The sequence below is a fragment of the Cetorhinus maximus genome, chromosome 27, assembly GCF_964194155.1.
Source record: "Cetorhinus maximus chromosome 27, sCetMax3.hap1.1, whole genome shotgun sequence".
NCBI classification, from domain to species: Eukaryota; Metazoa; Chordata; class Chondrichthyes; order Lamniformes; family Cetorhinidae; genus Cetorhinus; species Cetorhinus maximus.
Genome location: NC_135905.1, coordinates 24,520,484 through 24,538,968, shown reverse-complemented (window position 1 = coordinate 24,538,968; position 18,485 = coordinate 24,520,484). Strand labels below are relative to the sequence as shown.

At 40.5% G+C, this 18,485-nt stretch overlaps 1 protein-coding gene across 9 annotated transcripts in view; it reads right to left on the bottom strand.

The window, feature by feature from the left end:
- The window catches only part of usp54a (ubiquitin specific peptidase 54a), a 136,648-nt gene that overhangs the window by 8,800 nt on the left and 109,363 nt on the right, over nt 1-18,485 (bottom strand). For 7 of the 9 annotated variants that reach the window (XM_078530888.1, XM_078530889.1, XM_078530887.1 and 4 more), the window contains 4 exons: nt 7,703-7,876; nt 6,061-6,180; nt 5,020-5,185; nt 2,800-4,331 (listed from right to left, as the gene is read on the bottom strand). In XM_078530888.1, coding sequence (XP_078387014.1) covers nt 2,800-4,331; nt 5,020-5,185; nt 6,061-6,180; nt 7,703-7,876 — 1,992 coding nt within the window. Of the gene's footprint in view, nt 1-2,799; nt 4,332-5,019; nt 5,186-6,060; nt 6,181-7,702; nt 7,877-18,485 lie in introns of those variants that run through there. The other 2 variants (XM_078530894.1, XM_078530895.1) reach the window with 2 other exon arrangements.

Here is an 18,485-nt window from a genome sequence, read left to right as displayed (position 1 = left end):
AGGTGTTGTAGAGCTGCTCGTCCAATCAGATGCGGCTACCTGTATGAGGGGAGGGGAGTATATACTGGAAACTTTATTATACTTTCCCTAACCCTTACAGACAGAGCCCAACTCACTTGCTCTTATTTGCTTATGGATTACAGGAGGAGCAATTGAGATAAACTACATTTCTACAGCAGGACTGGAAATTATCACCATTAACTACCCATAATGCTTATCAATGAATACAATGATGGTGACCCCGAACCCCCATGATTTCAGACAAGAAAAGGAGAATCAGCATTGAAGGCCCAGTCTTCAAAACGTGCACACTGACAATCACACACCCACCACTACAACCCCTAATTGAGAAAAAGTTTGAAATGTGGTCCCTCATGCAGAAAGGTTGGACAAGCCTGGTCCAGAGCCTTAAAATCGACAAATGTTGCACTACTTTCAAAATGGGATCTGTGTGGAAATCAGCTATGTGTCCATCTGGGATCAGGCATACCCTGTGTAACAATTTTGTGAATCATCAACAGATCACTCTCTGTTGCCGTATTTTGATTAAGAAGTTCCTTGCAATTATACCATGGCTTTTCCATGGGAAAGTGTCTTTTGGGACTTAAGACAATAGTCTTTCCTTGGAGCATGTTAATATTTATAGGATTCTCCAACACAATGAAGTTTTAAAACTGCTGTTCCAACTGAACTAAGCCCTAATTTACTGGATCTACAATTCATCATGAGCAGGCTACTAGCAAGAACATTACATCCTTCCATCATGTCGTAGGTAATCTGAATGTACAGTTCAAATTCTGCCTCCACATTTAGTCTGGCAACATAATGTCTGATGGAGGAATGCATGACTTCACTTTGTAAAGCTACCAGTCAATCTGGTTTGTACCATTTTCAGCTTCCCAACAGAAGAATTTTTCAGAGGGAATCAGACCATTGCAGCCAATTGTACACTCCAATCTCCTCTCTGTAATATTGCAGTTTACCATATTTATTTTCAAACTAATTGTCTGAGATTAAGATTTAACATCACGTTTAAAATTCACCAGGGGATTGTAAAGATGGATTATTTCCATAAGGAAGACCACCCTTAATTTAAAGAACCTTTTATAACAATTCTGACTAAGATAACTCAACCAATGAGACGTATGTACCTTCCTCATTCTTTGCTGTCTCTGAAGTAACTAGCACCAAGGTTTCCTAACTAACCTTCAAAAAGTCCAGATAGAAGGAAGCTGAAACTCAGAAAGAATGGACAGGTTGGCATATATAATGGAATGTCTACTGTCAGCAGAACTCTGTTGTTTTGATACCCAACCAGCTGAGGATTAATGCTGCATTCTTCAAAAGACTGCATGCTACGAACAAGCTGCCCAAGCCCACCAGGAACATCAGAGACATGCTCCTTGGTTTCTTTCTTTGCACCTTCAGTAACACATGGCAAATAAGGTCAAAATATGCACCAACCTGAGGAATGACCTGGAGCTGTGACAGACACTTCTTTATACATCCAGCGCACAAGCCATATTTATTAAGCTATGGAAATTTAGCTTAGAAATAGTTTTACTCAACTATTTCAATGAAGGAGACATTCATTTCAAAACCTCTTACCAAAACTGCATTAATATCTTTCCAAGCACGTAAACATGCATTGATTTTTGATCAATGGCAAAGGTTTATGACATTGTTACCTACCAAATCCATAACCATGATGACACCTGGCCCCAGGTACCAAAGAATGTAACAGGTGATTAGCAAAGTAGAAGGGGAAAACAATTTAAAAATATGGTTATTCTATCAAAGACCAGGGTGTGATCATCATGTGGAAAGTAAGCCTATGTCTATGGATGATGTCACCAAGGGATAACATGTAGATGATGAAGAGCAGGATGTCAAGGATGGATCTATCAGGGACTCTTGGGATAATGGTGGGAGCCACTGTTACAAAATTTCCCAGCTATGATCAACCGGTAAGAGTGGAACCAAATGAAGGCAGCCCTGTCAAACTAGAGAGTGGAGGAGAGGCAATAGAGGAGGATGAGGTGATTGACAGTTTCAGAGATTGTGGAGAAGACAGGAACCAAGAGGGATAATTCACTGTGTTAGAGTCACAAAGGCTGGCATTTGTGACTTTGTTTAGGGACGTTTTGATGCTGTGGCAAAGGCAGAAGCCTGACTGCAGAGTTTCAAACAGGGACTGGCATGAACGATGGTTATGGATTTAGAAGGTGACAGCATTTTCAAGAACTTGAGAGAGGAAAGGAAGGTTGCAAATGAGGTGGTAGTTTGCAAGGAAAAATAAGTGGTTTTTTTTTAAAGAAGGTGATGACAGCAGGTTTGAAAGAGAGAGGATATGTTACATGAGGGGCGGGACCGATTTACAATGTCAACTAATGTCGGGTCAGGGAGGGGAACTTTGTTATCAAACTGTACATGGAGATTAATAAATCTTTTGTAGTTTAGTCTGTTTTAATTTGCATAATCCACAAATGGCTTGAAATTAATGAGCCAGACAGCTCAAGGATGCCAAGTTGAGTTGATATGATCATTAACTCAAGATGTCTTAGTGATGACACTTTAATCTATCATGGTAATTGACCTTCCTTGCACTGTCAAGCTGAAGTGCTCCTCTCAACAAACTCTGCTAGTTCCAACTAAATCTCATGGCTTAAACAAAATATTCAACAACCAAGCAATTTATTATTAACTACTGAACACCATAAAAGATAAACTCAAATTTTGATCACTTCCAATTTTTTTGGCAAGTGTCTGTTGTTTGCTTATCCTGTTGAGTCCTCTCACCTGGTTTAGTGCTGCTCTGTCTGGTGGCATTCTCAGCCAACAGTCTGGCTGGTGAATATCTGGTATTCTCGGAAACCTGCAAACTTGCTTGATACAGGGATTCCAGCTCTGAAAACTCCAGCTCCATATCCTGATTTGTACTCTTAAATGGTTGCACTTGTTGTTTTCCATGAGTCTGTGTGTTATTTTCTTGACTATGCAGATTACCACGTAGGTGATGCTGTTCAGTGCTTTTGTAATCTGGTTGTGACATGTAATGTTCTCTATCACCACCAATCCATCTGTCTACAGGCACAGAAGCAGTACTAGTGGAAAACTCATTTTGCTGTCTCTCTGGTTCAGAGGTGTTATAACTGGTTTCCCTGAAAAACGATTTAACAGCATTTTGGCATCGCTGTCCATATATCTCATCTGCCTTAGCATCAGGAGGAAAACCTGATCCTCTGGAGTGAGTGTTTACATCTCTTGAAGCAGCATCAGTGTTTGCTCTATAAGCAGACGTAGATGGAGTAACAGGCACCTCAGCTTTACAGTCTAAAAGTCTATCTGAAACCTGGGGAGAATACATGCCGTCAGAAGACCATTTTGCACTGGCCAACTGATCCTTGCCTTGGAGAGACCCCACCTCTTGATGCAAAGTCAGAGGTAGCTGGGATATTTCTTGATCAAATGTCTTTGGTGGAAAATTTGAACAATCACTTCTATAATTACCTTCATGATTTCTCTGGCTCAACTTAACATTTAGCCTTTGAAACTGTGCTGCCATTGACTTTACATTAACCCTATCAACTGCTGTCTTGGACTTGGGTGAACGGGAGCCATCAAACACTGCTGAATTGAAATCCAAACTAAAATCACTTTTATGTGGTTGATAAGTAGAAGATGGTTCAGCGGACCAGTTCAAGCTTGTGGAAGACAAAGTTGTACATGGAAAGATTTTGGTATCAGTTGTGCTAAACTGTCTTGAATTGCAATATACAGGATTGCAGGTTACAGAATAAGGGTTGCTGTTTGAATAGACATCTATTTCATCCTTTTGAGTTAACACCTGCATGTGGGGAGATGGTGATGGAAACATCAGATTCATGTCTCTGTATTCAGCTGTAAGCAGTGGCATGGAGCCATGTTTGTTCATTGTCAGTTTATGGTTGAGTGTTGAACAGTCCAATTCTTCCTTTTCTTCCACTGGTTCATCAATATTCTTCATCTGATGTTTGGGCATTGCACCAGCTACACATTTCTCCTCCATCTTCTCCCCGGTGAGAAAAGCTGGAACCCAATTGGAATTGTGGGGAGATGGAAGCTCAGTGGTATATCTGGCAGATTGGTTTTGTTTCAGTTCAGAAGCCAATGAAGCAGAAGCTTTGCCATGCGACTCCGAATGAGGATCGTATAACCTGGATGCATGTTGGGCAAGTTGGTGATGGGAGGCTGATAGGACTGGGGAAGATTTGGGCCTGTGATCTGGTTCACTAATGGGTTCCATTACTCTCTCTGATGTTAACAGTACTTGGACCTGGCTAGCCTGCACACTGAAATAAAAACAACTGTGTTATTTCTGAAGTTGAACACTGGAAAAAATTCAATGCCAGAGCCAAATACATACTGCTTGTTGCTATCAATAAATACGAGCTTTAATTGAACACGACATTTAAAATCTCACATCAGCATTTTGTTACTTATTTCAAATGGTATTGAATTCTACTTACTGTCCCGATTAAGGAATTGTTGTGGGGCAAGGTGGAAAAGCTACGAATCAATAGTTAGAATTCATGAGAAAATAAAATCCTGTACAACTTCTTTGCAGTAGAATCAGCATGTATATTTCTAAATATCTCCTGCAAATGTTGTTCTCATGGGACTAGAAATTAAAATGAACCTCTAAAAGAGTTGCCAACATCTCACAGTCCTCTGCCTTAGTCACTCAAATTTAATGAACCATAGCTAATAATAATACATGTTCCATTACAATTTTAACCCCAAAGAACAGTCTCATTTAATTCAGTACAAGTGACACAGTATTTCATAGCAGCTTTGTGTATTTCTTTTAAATAAGGCACTATAATAAATATATAATTTGTACAGTTACTGAATATTTTGCCCAACATCAAGTTCACTTTCTATAAAATAATAAGTCTTATTTTCAAGGCATTATTTGCAATATCAATGCTTATCTGGCTTCTATCTGACATTTTGTCCCTCTTGATCCTAAGATACTACCTTTTGCATTCAGTCACGGGGTTCCCCAGTGGAGGGGAGTGGATGGATTGTTGCATGCGCTCCTGCAGACTTCGAACCTTCTTCATGCAAACATGGAGCTTCTTATCAGCAAGGGCTTTGCTGTGTGTGATGGCACTGCCTTCATGCATAGCAAGTCTTAGTTTAGCTAAAATGCAAAACAGCAGAAAAAAAATGCACACGCAGACCCAAACAACATGCAGTTGTAAAACAGAAGTATGAGAAAATCACAAAATGTTCTAATGAAATGTTAAGCAGTGATTTGTAACAGCAATGTGATACAGCTTTAATTACATAAAGGTGTTCTGCACACAGAGGCTTATCTAATGTCACATCAAGTGCTTATTGAATCACATATCCTACGAAGAATATGCATAGCCACACAGTTAAGCAAATGTCAAAGTAAAGTGAATGAGTGGCATCATCACTATGCTGGCCCTCAATAGCTTAGGGTGCTCAAAGGCATGAAAGAAATATTGAGCAAAAAGCAATTCACATTTATCCAATTTATTGCACTGACAATCTGCATACTCAAGCAAAATCTAGCAGTATCAGTTTTAAAATTGCCAGTTAAATTGTATTTACAATAATGAATCTAAGAAACTGCCGTTTTTATACAAAGTTGGCTAAAACCAAATGAGAAATTAAAATAAAGCCCATTTTTGAAAAGGTTTCCCTTAGAAAGGGCATTTTAGAATAGACATAACTAAATTTTGAACTTAATTAAAAACGGAAAGAACCTTTGGTTAAAATATTATTTCAAATTCGAAAAACTAGATATTTGTAAATTATATTTTTAAATTCTACATAAAAAATATTCTGTGAAATAATTTCAAGGTAATTTTTGATGCTTGAAGGATTTCTGAGCAGGAACAAGGCATGCAAACAAAGAAGAAGTGGATAACTGGCAAGTTTTGCTTCAGTTTATAGCCAAATAAAGAACAGGTTTTAGTGGGTAAAATATCATAACTGGTTAGAACAGCATTTAGTCTGCAAGCAGCAGAGGCAGTTAGGCTTACTTACACACAGCTTCATTGCAGAGATTGAGCGCTGCAGCCAAGTCATCCTTTTGCTCAAGACGGAAAGACTGTTCTAATAGAGAATCTACCTCCTGCAATGACCTCTCAAACTTGTCAGTCTTCCCTGCAGAAGCAACACCAAATTTTTTTACATGCATTTGAATAAAGAACATTTCTTGGTATTATGGACACATAGCGGTGGCAGAAATTTATTACACAAGAACAAATTCTTTGGTAGTACAGAACTTGAGTATTGCTGATAAAAGAGGCATGTCTAAGCTTTTCATCTTACACTCATCATGACACCCGCAAGAATACCAATATAAGAGGGAAAACAACAATTTATAGTGTATGTGAAGAGTGTTGATTGGTTGGCAAGTGGCTTTGCCATGGAGAATACACCACTGATGGTGACTGACAGTTAACTGCCAAGCATTGTTTGAAATTTAAAGCAGGCAGTTTGACCCTGATTGGTCAAGGCATTGCCCTGAGGAATGAGTCAGCGAAGAATGGCTGTCATTTTGCCAAAAAAACACTCTGCTTAACACACAAATGAGTAATGTGGCATATGAATTTCAGTGCCAGTATGATGCTAGGTATGTCCCAAAGAGTGGTGGTTCATATCAAACAGCATGTCCCATTCACTGTTCTCAACAGGCAGGGTACAGACTGTATCCAACCAGCCCATGCTTGCAAAACTCAAAACACAGCATCCAACATTAGATGTGATTCCGTGATTCGATGACATTTGCTAAATAATCCTCAATGTGCTAAGGATTACGCTGACAACCAATTTAAGATCGTCAGTCGGGCTGCAATGTGGCACATCTGCGTGTACTGGAAGCTACATATATTAATACACAGGACCCTGTTCTTTGCAAACAGAAAGAACATACACTGTGTCCGTTTCAGCAACACCACTTGCTAACCAATCAGCACTCTCTTCACATACAGTGTAAGTTGTTGTTTTCCCCCTTATAGATATTCTTGCAAGTGTCCTGATGAGTGCAAGTTGAAAAACTTAGACAAGTCTCTTTCTTCAGCAACAAATTCTTTCAAAACAAAAATTTTGTATAATACATTGCTAAAAGTTGTGTGAAATCTTTCAGTGTTTTCATGGCAATAAAGAGTAACAAGCATTTATTGAGAGACTTTTTTAAAAAAAAAATAGCATTTTCAGGCTGCTGTTTTCACCTTTTGAAAGATAAGCACCTGAAGAGAAAGGGTGGACGAGTGGAACTAGCTGAGCTGCTCTTGCAGAGCTGGCACAGACACAACAGGCTGAAAGGCCTCCATTCAATGATTCTATGAACACAAGAATACTCAGCAACATAACAGGAACTTGCATAATGATGGTGCCAACAACGGCAAGAACACAACACTCTCCGCATCAACGGCACTCTCTAAAATGAAACAAGTAAACTCCAATGTCACAGGACTCGACAGCCAGGTCAGAAGCCCTCCAACAGAGAAGTGGAGGCACGTGGGCAGTACAAAATTGAAAACAATGACAGTAGCTTGTTGGTCTCAGAGTTTATTAGAACCCCAGCAATGAAACACAAGTGCCTTTAATTAGTTTCCTTTAACGTGGGCCTGAAACAAATGTTTCACTGCTGGTCGGGACCAGGCAGTGGGCAAACACTCACCCTGATTCTGTAGCTCATCCAGGTCCATGAATTTGCTTGGGTGGGGGTTGAAAACCATAGTTGCTTCCTTTTCTCGCAGCTTCTTTCTTCTCAGTTCCTCTTCTTTAGTTCTCCTTTTAATCTCCTCTTCTAGTTCATCCAACTCACTTCGCATGGGTTGACTGTAGTTTTCATCTTTATGAAGCAGATTTAACAATTGGCCAATAACACTATACAAATTTGTTTTTGTATACATTTTTTGTTCAAATATAGTACCTCTCAGTAACTGGTTAGTGGGGGGAAAAAAACATGGATTTAATTTATTTCAACTAATTTCTGAATGTAGTAGCTCATCAGTTTTTAATTTGTAAACACAAAATCAGAATGTGGACTTCGTGAGGCTCATCCAATTTATTTATACTAACGTGAACATCCTAACAAAATTAAAGATGATTTTAGTTGTTTAAAACAGCTGAACATACTATGGAAATACTGCAATCCTTTCAAAATCCTTTGTTCAGTCTGCAAACAACCGCATGTTACTGATTTATGTGGCCTATCTATAGGCATGATGCTAGGTTCCGGTGTGAAGTGCTGGGGAAGGCACTGACTTCTTTCCTTATCAATTATATTGACCATTTGTCAGAGGCAGCTGCTCTTCCAGGAAAACTATTAACCACCAGACACCATTGCCCAATAATTCTACCATTCAGGGACACGGAAGCTTCCCAAAGTATGCACACAGTATGAAACAGAACCTCAACATACAGTGAGCTCATCCCAGCAAATTTGCACGATACTTTTATTTTTAGTCTGAATACAGTGCAACATATTCCAAGCATAATTTAACACATTCAGTCAAGTCAGAATCCATGCATCTATTGACAAAATTAATAATTGTGCTGTTGAAGGTTTGTACAAATTTCTTCATTCAAAGGCTATGACACAAACATGGAAAGAAGCATAACTTTCCAGCTCCACACCACGTTCCAACAACATTGAGTCTGGTTTTCATTTGATGTAAGACTATTTTCCCAAATCACAACAATTCTCGGACCTTAGTGTAAATAATCATGAAAGTCAGCCATCATTGCAACACAGCAGCTTTCAGCTGCTGAGGATATCTGGCAATATCTTGGGCATCTGTTCTGAATAAGAACATAAGAAATAAGAGCAGGAGTAACTATACGGCCCATTGAGTCTGCTCCGCCATTCATTACGATTATAGCTGATCTTCGGCTTCACCTCCACTCTCGCGCGTTCCCCATATGCCTCGATTCCCTGAGACGCCAAAAATCTGCCCATCTCAGCCTTAAATGCATTCAATGATGGAGTATCCACAGCCCTCTTGAGTATAGAGTTCTAAAGATGCACAACCCTTTGAATGAAGAAATTTCTCCTCACCTCAGACCTAAAGTCATCATCCCCTTAACACAGGGGCAGAGTCTCTCTCAGGACAAGATATTCAGTTAGGATATTTTCTAAAGCAGTACAGCAGCATCCTAACAACTTTTCAGCTTTATTGAAATAAACACCAGTGCAGATCTGGGAGGAAATCATTAGGTTTTCAATGAAAATATTGTTAACGGTTGGTTGATTATGTTGTTAAAGATACACAGGTGACAGGCATTGTTTGCTTAAGGACAAAGCATATATAAAGAGAGTCAGCTGGGACACGGGGTTAATAGTTAAGAGGCAGAGATCTGTCATACTGCATTGTGAATAAACCTACTAACAAGGCAAAGGTCTGTGTCTTATTGCATACTTCACCATCTGGCTTGGGCCCATTTAACAAACATTTGGCAGGGAAGATGCAATGATGGGGAGGAAATTACTGTTAAGAGAAAAGACAAATTTTGCACACCATTTCTATTTAGTTGAGGTATGATTTGTGTGTCAAAGTGTAATATTAGTCTATTTTATTTCACTTAAACAAGTCAAGATAGTTGCTGCAGACCACACCAGACACTGGCCTGAATTCTCCTCCCATTGACAGCTTTGCAAAAGGACATTCCTAGCAGCCACCAATATGAAACCACTTCTAACCTCCCAGGGTTCTCATGAACCATGCAGGGAATGTAAAAATGGGACTGGGAGAAGATTACCAAAAGGCAGCACAAAGGAGTTGATTTCTTGGAAAGTTCAGTGCCTTTGGGTACATCAAGATGTCAAGAAATCTTAGGTACAGGTTATTTAGAGGGTCAGTTCAGATGTCTGATGAGCAGGCACCCACCACCATACTCAAGTGACCCCAAACCTCTTCCTGAGCACTTGTGTCTCTCTGCAACCCAACCATGATAGGCACTAGAGCCTGAATGCACAAGTGTATCTTTCTCATATCCAACTTTGAGCGAGTGTTTTTGAGCAGCTGTTGTGCCAAGTCACAAAGTTTGCCCATCAGCCAAATCCTCTTTCATTCTGATGGAAGGAACTACACCTGACAGCTTGCAACATGCTAGCCACTGATGTTCCTGAGTCCAAGGTCAAATACCAGTCTTACATAGCACCAATTGCTTCATCTCAGCCCTTGTCTGGCTGGCTTTCACTAAGATATAATTGCTGTTTTGTTCCTCTATGATGCTCAGTGGAAGAAGTGTGGGCTGAATGAGCAAGAGGCACTTGCTGTAGCAATTCTCCACCACTAGGTGGTGCAGGTGCCTTTGCTATGAATTACTCATTTTCCTTTATTTTTGCATCTATAGGTAACTGGTTGGCAAACACAATTGAAGTAAAAGACAAATTAAACACCAACTAGCACCATCTAGGAGACTGGGCAACATTAGGTGACTTAGCAAAGTAGGCATGTCATCAGATACTTATGCTTTGGGGACAGCTATGATGTATCAGGGGGATTAACTGTAACAGACGTGGCTATAGCTCATCTTGCATACAAGTATAGAATTTTTAAAAATATATACTTTTTAAATAATAAAATTGGAATCAGAATTAATATAGCCTAGTCTAAATGTCAGTACCTGAGGGAATAAATTCAAGCAAAAATGTTGGGGAGCTGCACTCCAGCTGATACAAGGGGACAAGTGGAGGATAAGATGTGTATTTCCCAGAAAGTTGAAAAATATTTCTCCTATCCTGCTTGTGTGCATAAGAGGCAGAAACAGTGTTGAGTGGAGTAGTTAGAGGAGGACCATGCTACACTGCAGCAGCCATCCTACGCTGATTGTTCGGCTGATCTTAAATATCTTTTCTGCTAATCTGGCAATCAATTTAAAGTTAAAAATGGGAGTCAGGGCCAAAACAAGCGGTGAACTTCCTGACAACAGGATAATTAAGCTCGTGCACATAAATTGGACCACAGAAAGCAGTTGGCTCTGTTTCACTGTGGGTGATTGGCTCAAAGGTTTTCACCATGATGTATTCCAAACTGAAAACCATCTGGTTGTCGATTCTTGTAGACATGTCGTGAACTGTTAGCTGCTTAACTAAAATGCTCAGCTCTGGCATCATCTTGTGCTCACATCACTCATGGCACCTCCAGCTGACCATGTTATTAGGCAAGCAACTTCCTGGCATTCAAGACATCCCAGTCAAAGCTGAGAATTTGTGGTTCTGTGGAATTGTTGGTTTTTTAAAAAAATAAATCTGTAACATACTGAACTAGAAGATAAACAATGGGATTCTTCTAAAACATTTTGTGAGGCTGGGGCAGGGTAAAAACAAAACAAAAACAAAAATAGCTGGAAAAACTCAGCAGGTCCAACAGCATCCGCGGAGAGGAACACAGCCGACGTGTGGTGGCCTAGACAACTTTAGGGAGCCCACTCAGTATTGAAAGGGTTAATGGAGAAATTGAATTAAATGCTTAGGCCTGAGAGAAAAATGCTGCAACCTTGAAGAACAAGACCATCTTGTCTGACTACTGTAGGATGAGCCCTGAGACATTCCATGTCTCTCTCTCGGAATGTAATCAAAGTTGTGATAGCCAAATTATAAACAACTGCACCTGCAGTGTAGGAATGGAAATTAACTAAAACATGGATTGGTCAGTTAACGTATGCAAATAAGTGGATTGAGATGTATAAAATTTACCGATTGGTTGTAAAATGCTTTTAAGCAAGTATTTGTGTATTCTGCTTTGAGATGGTACAATAACTCTCACTGTATTGTTCTCCCTTGTGCACAAGTAATAAATGGGGTTTCTGTGATGCCTCGGTGTGATTAATCTCCGACAGTTTCTGGAGGTTCCACCGAGATGACTAATCCCCTGGGGTTGAGTCACGGAGCCCCCGCGTTAGGACCTCGTGGTTCAAGGACTCCTCAGTCTGCGGCAGCCCCATTTGAGCTTCTGGGGTTCGTTGACCTGCGATCTGCCTTCGCCTGCCTGTGGCTGACTCTCAGGGTAAGTCATCTATTTAAATATATGGGAGATTAATTTGGCTAGTCATATGATGTAAGTAGTAGTAGTATACCCAGGGGGTTCAAGTCCCCTGGAGGTGAAAAGTAAGTAATTTCTGTGTTTTTTTTTGTGTATATTATTAAGTAAAAATGGGAGATATGGCATCAAAGAAACCCCAGGTTTCCCCTTTGAAGCGAACCCCAAATGTTTATATGTATGTCCATTACGGTCCTGAAATTGTCCAATATGTTTCTGATTGGGTTAAATGGACTCAAGGTAAAGGAGAGAGCTTCCCACCAGCTGGAACTTTTAATCGGGACACAATTGAGCGCTTATAATATGTTTTAAGGGAGGTAGATAGTCCGCTACTGAATTTTCTGTAACTTAAAAAAAAGTGAATTGATCTAAGTTACAAGAGCTGTTTGTGCTGAAGAGAGAGAGAGAGAGAGAGAGAGAGAGAAAGGGTACCCCTAGGGGGTTAATGAGCAATTGACAAGCAGCAGCAGAGAAAATGTGAGCTTTCGTCAGTTTGAAGGTCCCTATAGATGGAGCCTTCAAGATCCCTTTATTCCCCCACTGCTACTCGAAGCTTCATTTAGAGTTAAGTTCAATATTATAGGAGTATCGATACATGCCTTTATCTATGTGTTTGTTTGTGTGCAATGAAGCATTTGTATGTGAGCTTTGATGTGTTTTCTTCCCTGAATTGTCTTTTGTGTGTGTAGTTGTTCTTCCCTGAATTGTCTTGTGTGTGTGTGTGTAGTTGGGCACTTTAGAGTCGAAAGCCCCACATGAAATTAAAGGAAAAGTTTATTCAAATATTCCAAAGTTTTGAGTATAAGGTTTGAGTTAAGATTTCTGGCAAAAATCAAAATTTGAAGGTAGTGTAAAGATAAAACAGGGCTTGCCTTTGTTTGAGATGAACCAATCCTTGTACCACCCCCTTGCAGACTAGTAGGGAATAACCCTCATCATCAGCTTCCAAGATGATTGGGATTAATACATATGAGTTCGTATTCTAAAATCCTGAGGAAAAAAATTACTTGAAATTCAGAAAGATTCTAGGAAAACCGAAAGACATAAACATAAGGTCTAGGTGGTTCCAATGGGTAAAAAGGGGTTTCTTATGAAGAGATGAATTAAATATTAAAGGAAATCTGCTTTCCAAAAGCACTGGAATTTGAATTTGGGACGATCTTGAGATGTAAAGTGCAGTGTAATTTAACAGGTTACTTTGAATAACAAGGAAGCTATCTAAGATAAAGAATGTGTCGATAAACATACGGAAATTATAACTTGGATACAAATCGTTACACGTGAAAAAGGGGTTGTTTTAATTTTGATAGTGTAAATTACAGTTCTTACAAAGTTTAAAAATTTGAGGTTTGGTTCTTGATAAAGTTCTCAAAAAGGAATTTTCATTTTAAAAGGCTTTTTGACAACAATTGGCACTAATTCAAATGCTGCAAGCTTTTGTGTTTGTAAGTCTGTTCCCAAAATGTGAAGTAAAGCTCAAGACCTTGACAAAGTTTGGCAGAAATCTATTTTTTGGCCGAGTTAATGAATCTGGGATAATGCAAAAAAAAAAGTCAGACATAATTTAGTGGGACAATAAGATGTTGTTTGAGAAGAAGATAAGGAAGCAAAACATGTCAATGCTTGATTTCTGTTTTAAAACTGTTATGAGAATACTTTATTGGACTGTAAAGTCTCTCCAGACAACCTGAACAAGATACGATGGTAGCTGTTGCATGTGTAAAATGGTATGAGGAAAGCAGGAGAAAGAGTTAGGGAAAGAGGACATAATGTACAAACTGTTTTAAGGGAAATGAATTTGATAATCTGGCCATCAACTGAGGCATTGGAACTGCCTAAAGAGTAAGGAAACATTTTAAACAATCAAGACAATAGAGAAACTGACTTCAAGAGAATCAAGATGATCATGGTCAAAAAAAAAACTTAGAGGTAAAACTATGTGGAATCTGTAGTTCAGGAATTGAAATGTAAGAAGAAATAATACTTAACAACAATTTACCACAAGATGGATACAGGTAAAGGGAAAACTGGAAAAATGCTAAATAGATATATTACTGATTATATTAATGTGCCTGTGAGCTACAAAAAGTAAGACCACAGGATTAACACCTTGATGACAGGCAGAGTTAAGCGGTTCCCAGAGAGAACCATCACTGGAAGTGAAGATACTGAGCCATTGAAAGATAGGATAAAATGGTGCATTGTAGAGTTGTTTAAGGAATTGAGGTCTGACATGAGACAGCAGCAGGAGAGAGTAAACTGGAAGGAGTGGGGGTGCCTACCCAGATGGATTCAGAACAGGGAACTCATTTCACACGGAGAGTCATTAAAGAAGTGTGTAATCTTATGGAGATTAAAAAGAAATTCCATATTCCTTACCACCCCCAGAGTCCAGGGACGGTGGAAAGGATGAACTGAACTTAAAAAACATCTATAGCCTAAGCAATTCAGGAGACAGGTAACAACTGGGTCACAGTATTGCCCAGCATTCTAATGTGCCCAAGCAGGACCACCGGGTTCACCCCATTTGAAATGATAACAGGAAGGGCCATGCAATTACCTGAAGGCATTTTAGTAGGAGGTGTAGGGCCACTGAAAGGAAAAATACAGGACAATGTAAGGGAATTAAGTAGGCAATTACATGAGTTGAGAGAGGAAGTTAGAGACTGACAGATGTTAAGGATATGGAAACAGGCAAATCCAAAGAGCAACAATGGACCCCCCAACGTGGGGAATAAGGTGATGGTCAAGGTGAGCTTAGAGCGAACAGGCATGGACCATACGAGGTAATTATGACAGGTGATACATGCGCACTTGTAGATATGAGAACGAGAGCCGATGTTAATGTCTCCACAGATCTATGATCCTGGTCGTGGGCGTATCAGTACTGGCAACAAGGTTGGGGAACATCACTGCTCATCCTGCACCGCAGGAGGAACTTTGGTACAGTATGGACAGTGCCGAATGCGACACACAATGGGGAATGATAAATGTAACAGTAGGAGAACAAGTGCTTTCAAATTGTAGTAAGAGTTTGCTTCAGATCGGGCATGGGAGGTCCGCCACTACCCAACCACCTCCCATCTCTACTTTCACAGTCCGAGTAGAGATAATTGAAGACCCTCAAACCACACCGACTGACCCATTTTGTCCGACTATGCATCCAGGACCGACGAATGGTTTGGTACTGGTTAATCAGAAGTTTTGTATGATAATATACACCATGAGCTGGTACCCGTAGTCTTGAATGTATCCAGTGTCGTCCTGCCCCAGTGGTGCTCAACCCATACCCAAGCACTCTATACGGCTCTGACGCACCAATTGATGACTGAAGCAGTTCAGGTCAATGGCGAGATGTGATCAGGCTTGGGAGGGAACCGCGTTAAGCACAGCCTGATAAATGATGCCGCTACGATATTCAATATAGGGACATCATTGGTTAATCCAAAGCCTGGCTACCGTGCTCAAAAGTCATGTGGGGACTATCAATAAATTAATTGAAATAGGGAAAGATATTTCAGACGAAGTGAGCAGAAATGATGTATGCAGCAGCTATGGACAAGAATCATGACTTGACCGGTTGCCAGCTCAGAGGTTTAACACGTGTATATAGAATGAATGTTGAATGTATAGTGAATAGTAATATGCTAATAGGCATTGCATTAGTAATACCTGTCATACCTATGTCAATGACATAACCCAGGCAAGACGCCCACAGTGACTGCTGGTATGGGACCCCAGCCATGGGGCCCATTTGTACACCTACAAATGGACTTTATACAAATGCCTAAATGTATGGGATATAATTATGTTTTAGTTCTAGTATGTTTGTTCTCGCGATGGGTGGAGGCGTATCCCACCCGACGAAATGATGCTGTTGTTGTTGTAAAATTGTTGTTGCGTGAATACATACCCAGATTTGCGATACCAGAGATTTTATCGAGTGATAATGGGCCTCATTTTACCGCTAAAGTGATAAAGGAACTGTTGAAGGCCTTACAATGCAACCATCACCTTTCCTGCCCATACCACCCCCAGTCTACTGGGGCAGTGGAAAGACAAAATGGTATTCTGAAAAATAAACTAGCTAAATTATGTGAAGAAACCGGTTTGAAATGGCCTGAAGCTCTACCCTTGGCGCTCATGACTATGCGCTCTCACCCTAACCGTACCACCTCCCTCTCTCCTTATGAAGTTGTAATGGGACGTCCTATGCGCCTCCCAGTGGCCCCACCTTTGTCTGCTAGGGAAATGGACATCCACGCTATGGGTGAGTGAATGATTACATACTGTATAGCACTCACTAATTCTCTCAAGAGCTTGCATATACAGGTAGCAGAAGCTCAGAAAAAGCCCACCATTGAAGATTGCCATCAATACCAGCCTGGGGACCTAGTCCTGGTAAAGACCTTCAGGAGAAAGAACTGTTTGGAACCTCGATGGGAAGGGCCTTTCCAAGTCCTGCTCACCACCCATATGGCTGTAAAAGTTGAAGGACGACCCTTGTGGATCCACGCATCGCACGTCAAGCGGACACTGACCTCGGACGGAAGTGCTTGTGCAAGAACTTTAACTGAGCCGTCAGAATGCTGACTCTGATTTTGATCCTGTCCTGCATGCTCCTTGCGGGGGCATGGACTACCAATTCTGTAGTTCAACGAGTGCAGGCCGTAGCCTCGCAAGTTAATCGGACTAAATGTTGGATTTGTACTCATTTTCCTGTTAATCCCTCCTCCTCAGAGATGCATTTTTTGGCTTTCCCCTCAGATTCTACATGGTCCCTAGTTAATACAGGGGCCATCTTTCATTGAACGCCCATTTGGAGACGGGAGCCCACCTTTGTGGTCGTTAAGGGCCCAGCCTGGCTATGCGTCAGGAGAAATTATACCACGGGTAGTACTCGGGTGGGTGAGTTGCCATTGGGTTCCTGTGCCTACCTTGCTGATTCAAGCCAGCTATCTATTCCCTCCCTCTCCTCAGGGATCAAGACTCCTCTGAGGATGAAGCCCGGCGGCTAGGATACATAGAACTTGGCTAAGGGTGGTGGATTGTCCTTTTAGGACAAAAGGGGGTGAGTGTGGTGGGCTAGACAACTATAGGGAGCCCACTCAGTATTGAAAGGGTTAATGGAGAAATTGAATTAAATGCTTAGGCCTAAGGAAAAAACACTGCAACCTTGAAGAACAAGACCATCTTGTCTGACTACTGTAGGATGAGCCCTGAGACATTCCATGTCTCTCTGTCTCGGGCTGAATGTAATCAAAGTTGTGATAGCCAAATTATAAACAACTGCAAATAAGTGGATTGAGATGTGCAAAATTTACTGATTGGTTGTAAAATGCTTTTAAACAAGTGTTTGTGTATTCTGCTTTGAGATGATACAATAACTCTCGCTGTATTGTTCTCCCCTGTGCACAAGTAATAAATGGGGTTTCTGTGATGCCTCGGTGTGATTAATCTCCAACAGACGCTTCGAGTCCATATGACTCTTCATCAGTTCTGAGTTTTTCCAGCTATTTTTGTTTTTGTTTTGAATTTCCAGCATCCGCAGTATTTTGCTTTTATCTTAGGGTAAAAACAAAATCAGGTGTAGCTGCTGTGCCACAAGAGGAATTTTAGCAGCTCAAAGTGTGCAAGCCTTAAAGACCTTATTATCGATTGCCTTGGTTGCCAAGAAATCAAACAGGGAATTCAAAAGAAGCTTCTTTGCCCAGAGAGTGGTGAGGACATGGAGTAGTTGAGATGAATGGTACAGACCCATTTAAGGGGAAGCTAGATAAACATGAGGGAAAAGGGTTATGCTGATAGTTGGATGAAGGAGGATAGGTGGAAGCTTGAGTGGATCATAAACAGCAGTACTGACTGGTTGGGTCGAATAGTATGTGCTGAATATTCTATGTAAAGCATGAGATGCTTACTAACTCAATCCATGGGGGTGCCCCTGGCAGTTAATGGTCATAAGTATGATGTACAGCTTTAGTAAATCCACTGTAAGACTGTTACAAAAAATTGTGTCAAAATCACTTACTGCTGCAAATATCAGAGTAAGTCACAAAAATATTTGCTAAATAAAGGAGGGTAAGTGATGACAGAGCATCAGACTGTTGCACCTTCAGCACTAGAACCAGAGTTAATATCAACTTAGAGCCTTCTTCTCCCTGTTGATACTAAATTAAATGAGTTTGGGTCAACTCAATCCAATTCCTGATGAACAGGTATCCCACATGCTCAAAGGTCACCTTCTGTGGGTGATCGAGATACATTTACCTCGCACTAACCAATCTGTACAAGCCAATTCATTATTACAATGGGCTTCACACAGTCTCAGTTCTTAGAATACAGCTCAGGTCGATGTTAATTCGAAAGGAAAATTGCACTATTTTTAAAGAAGAGATAGAAATAATACAAGTTACT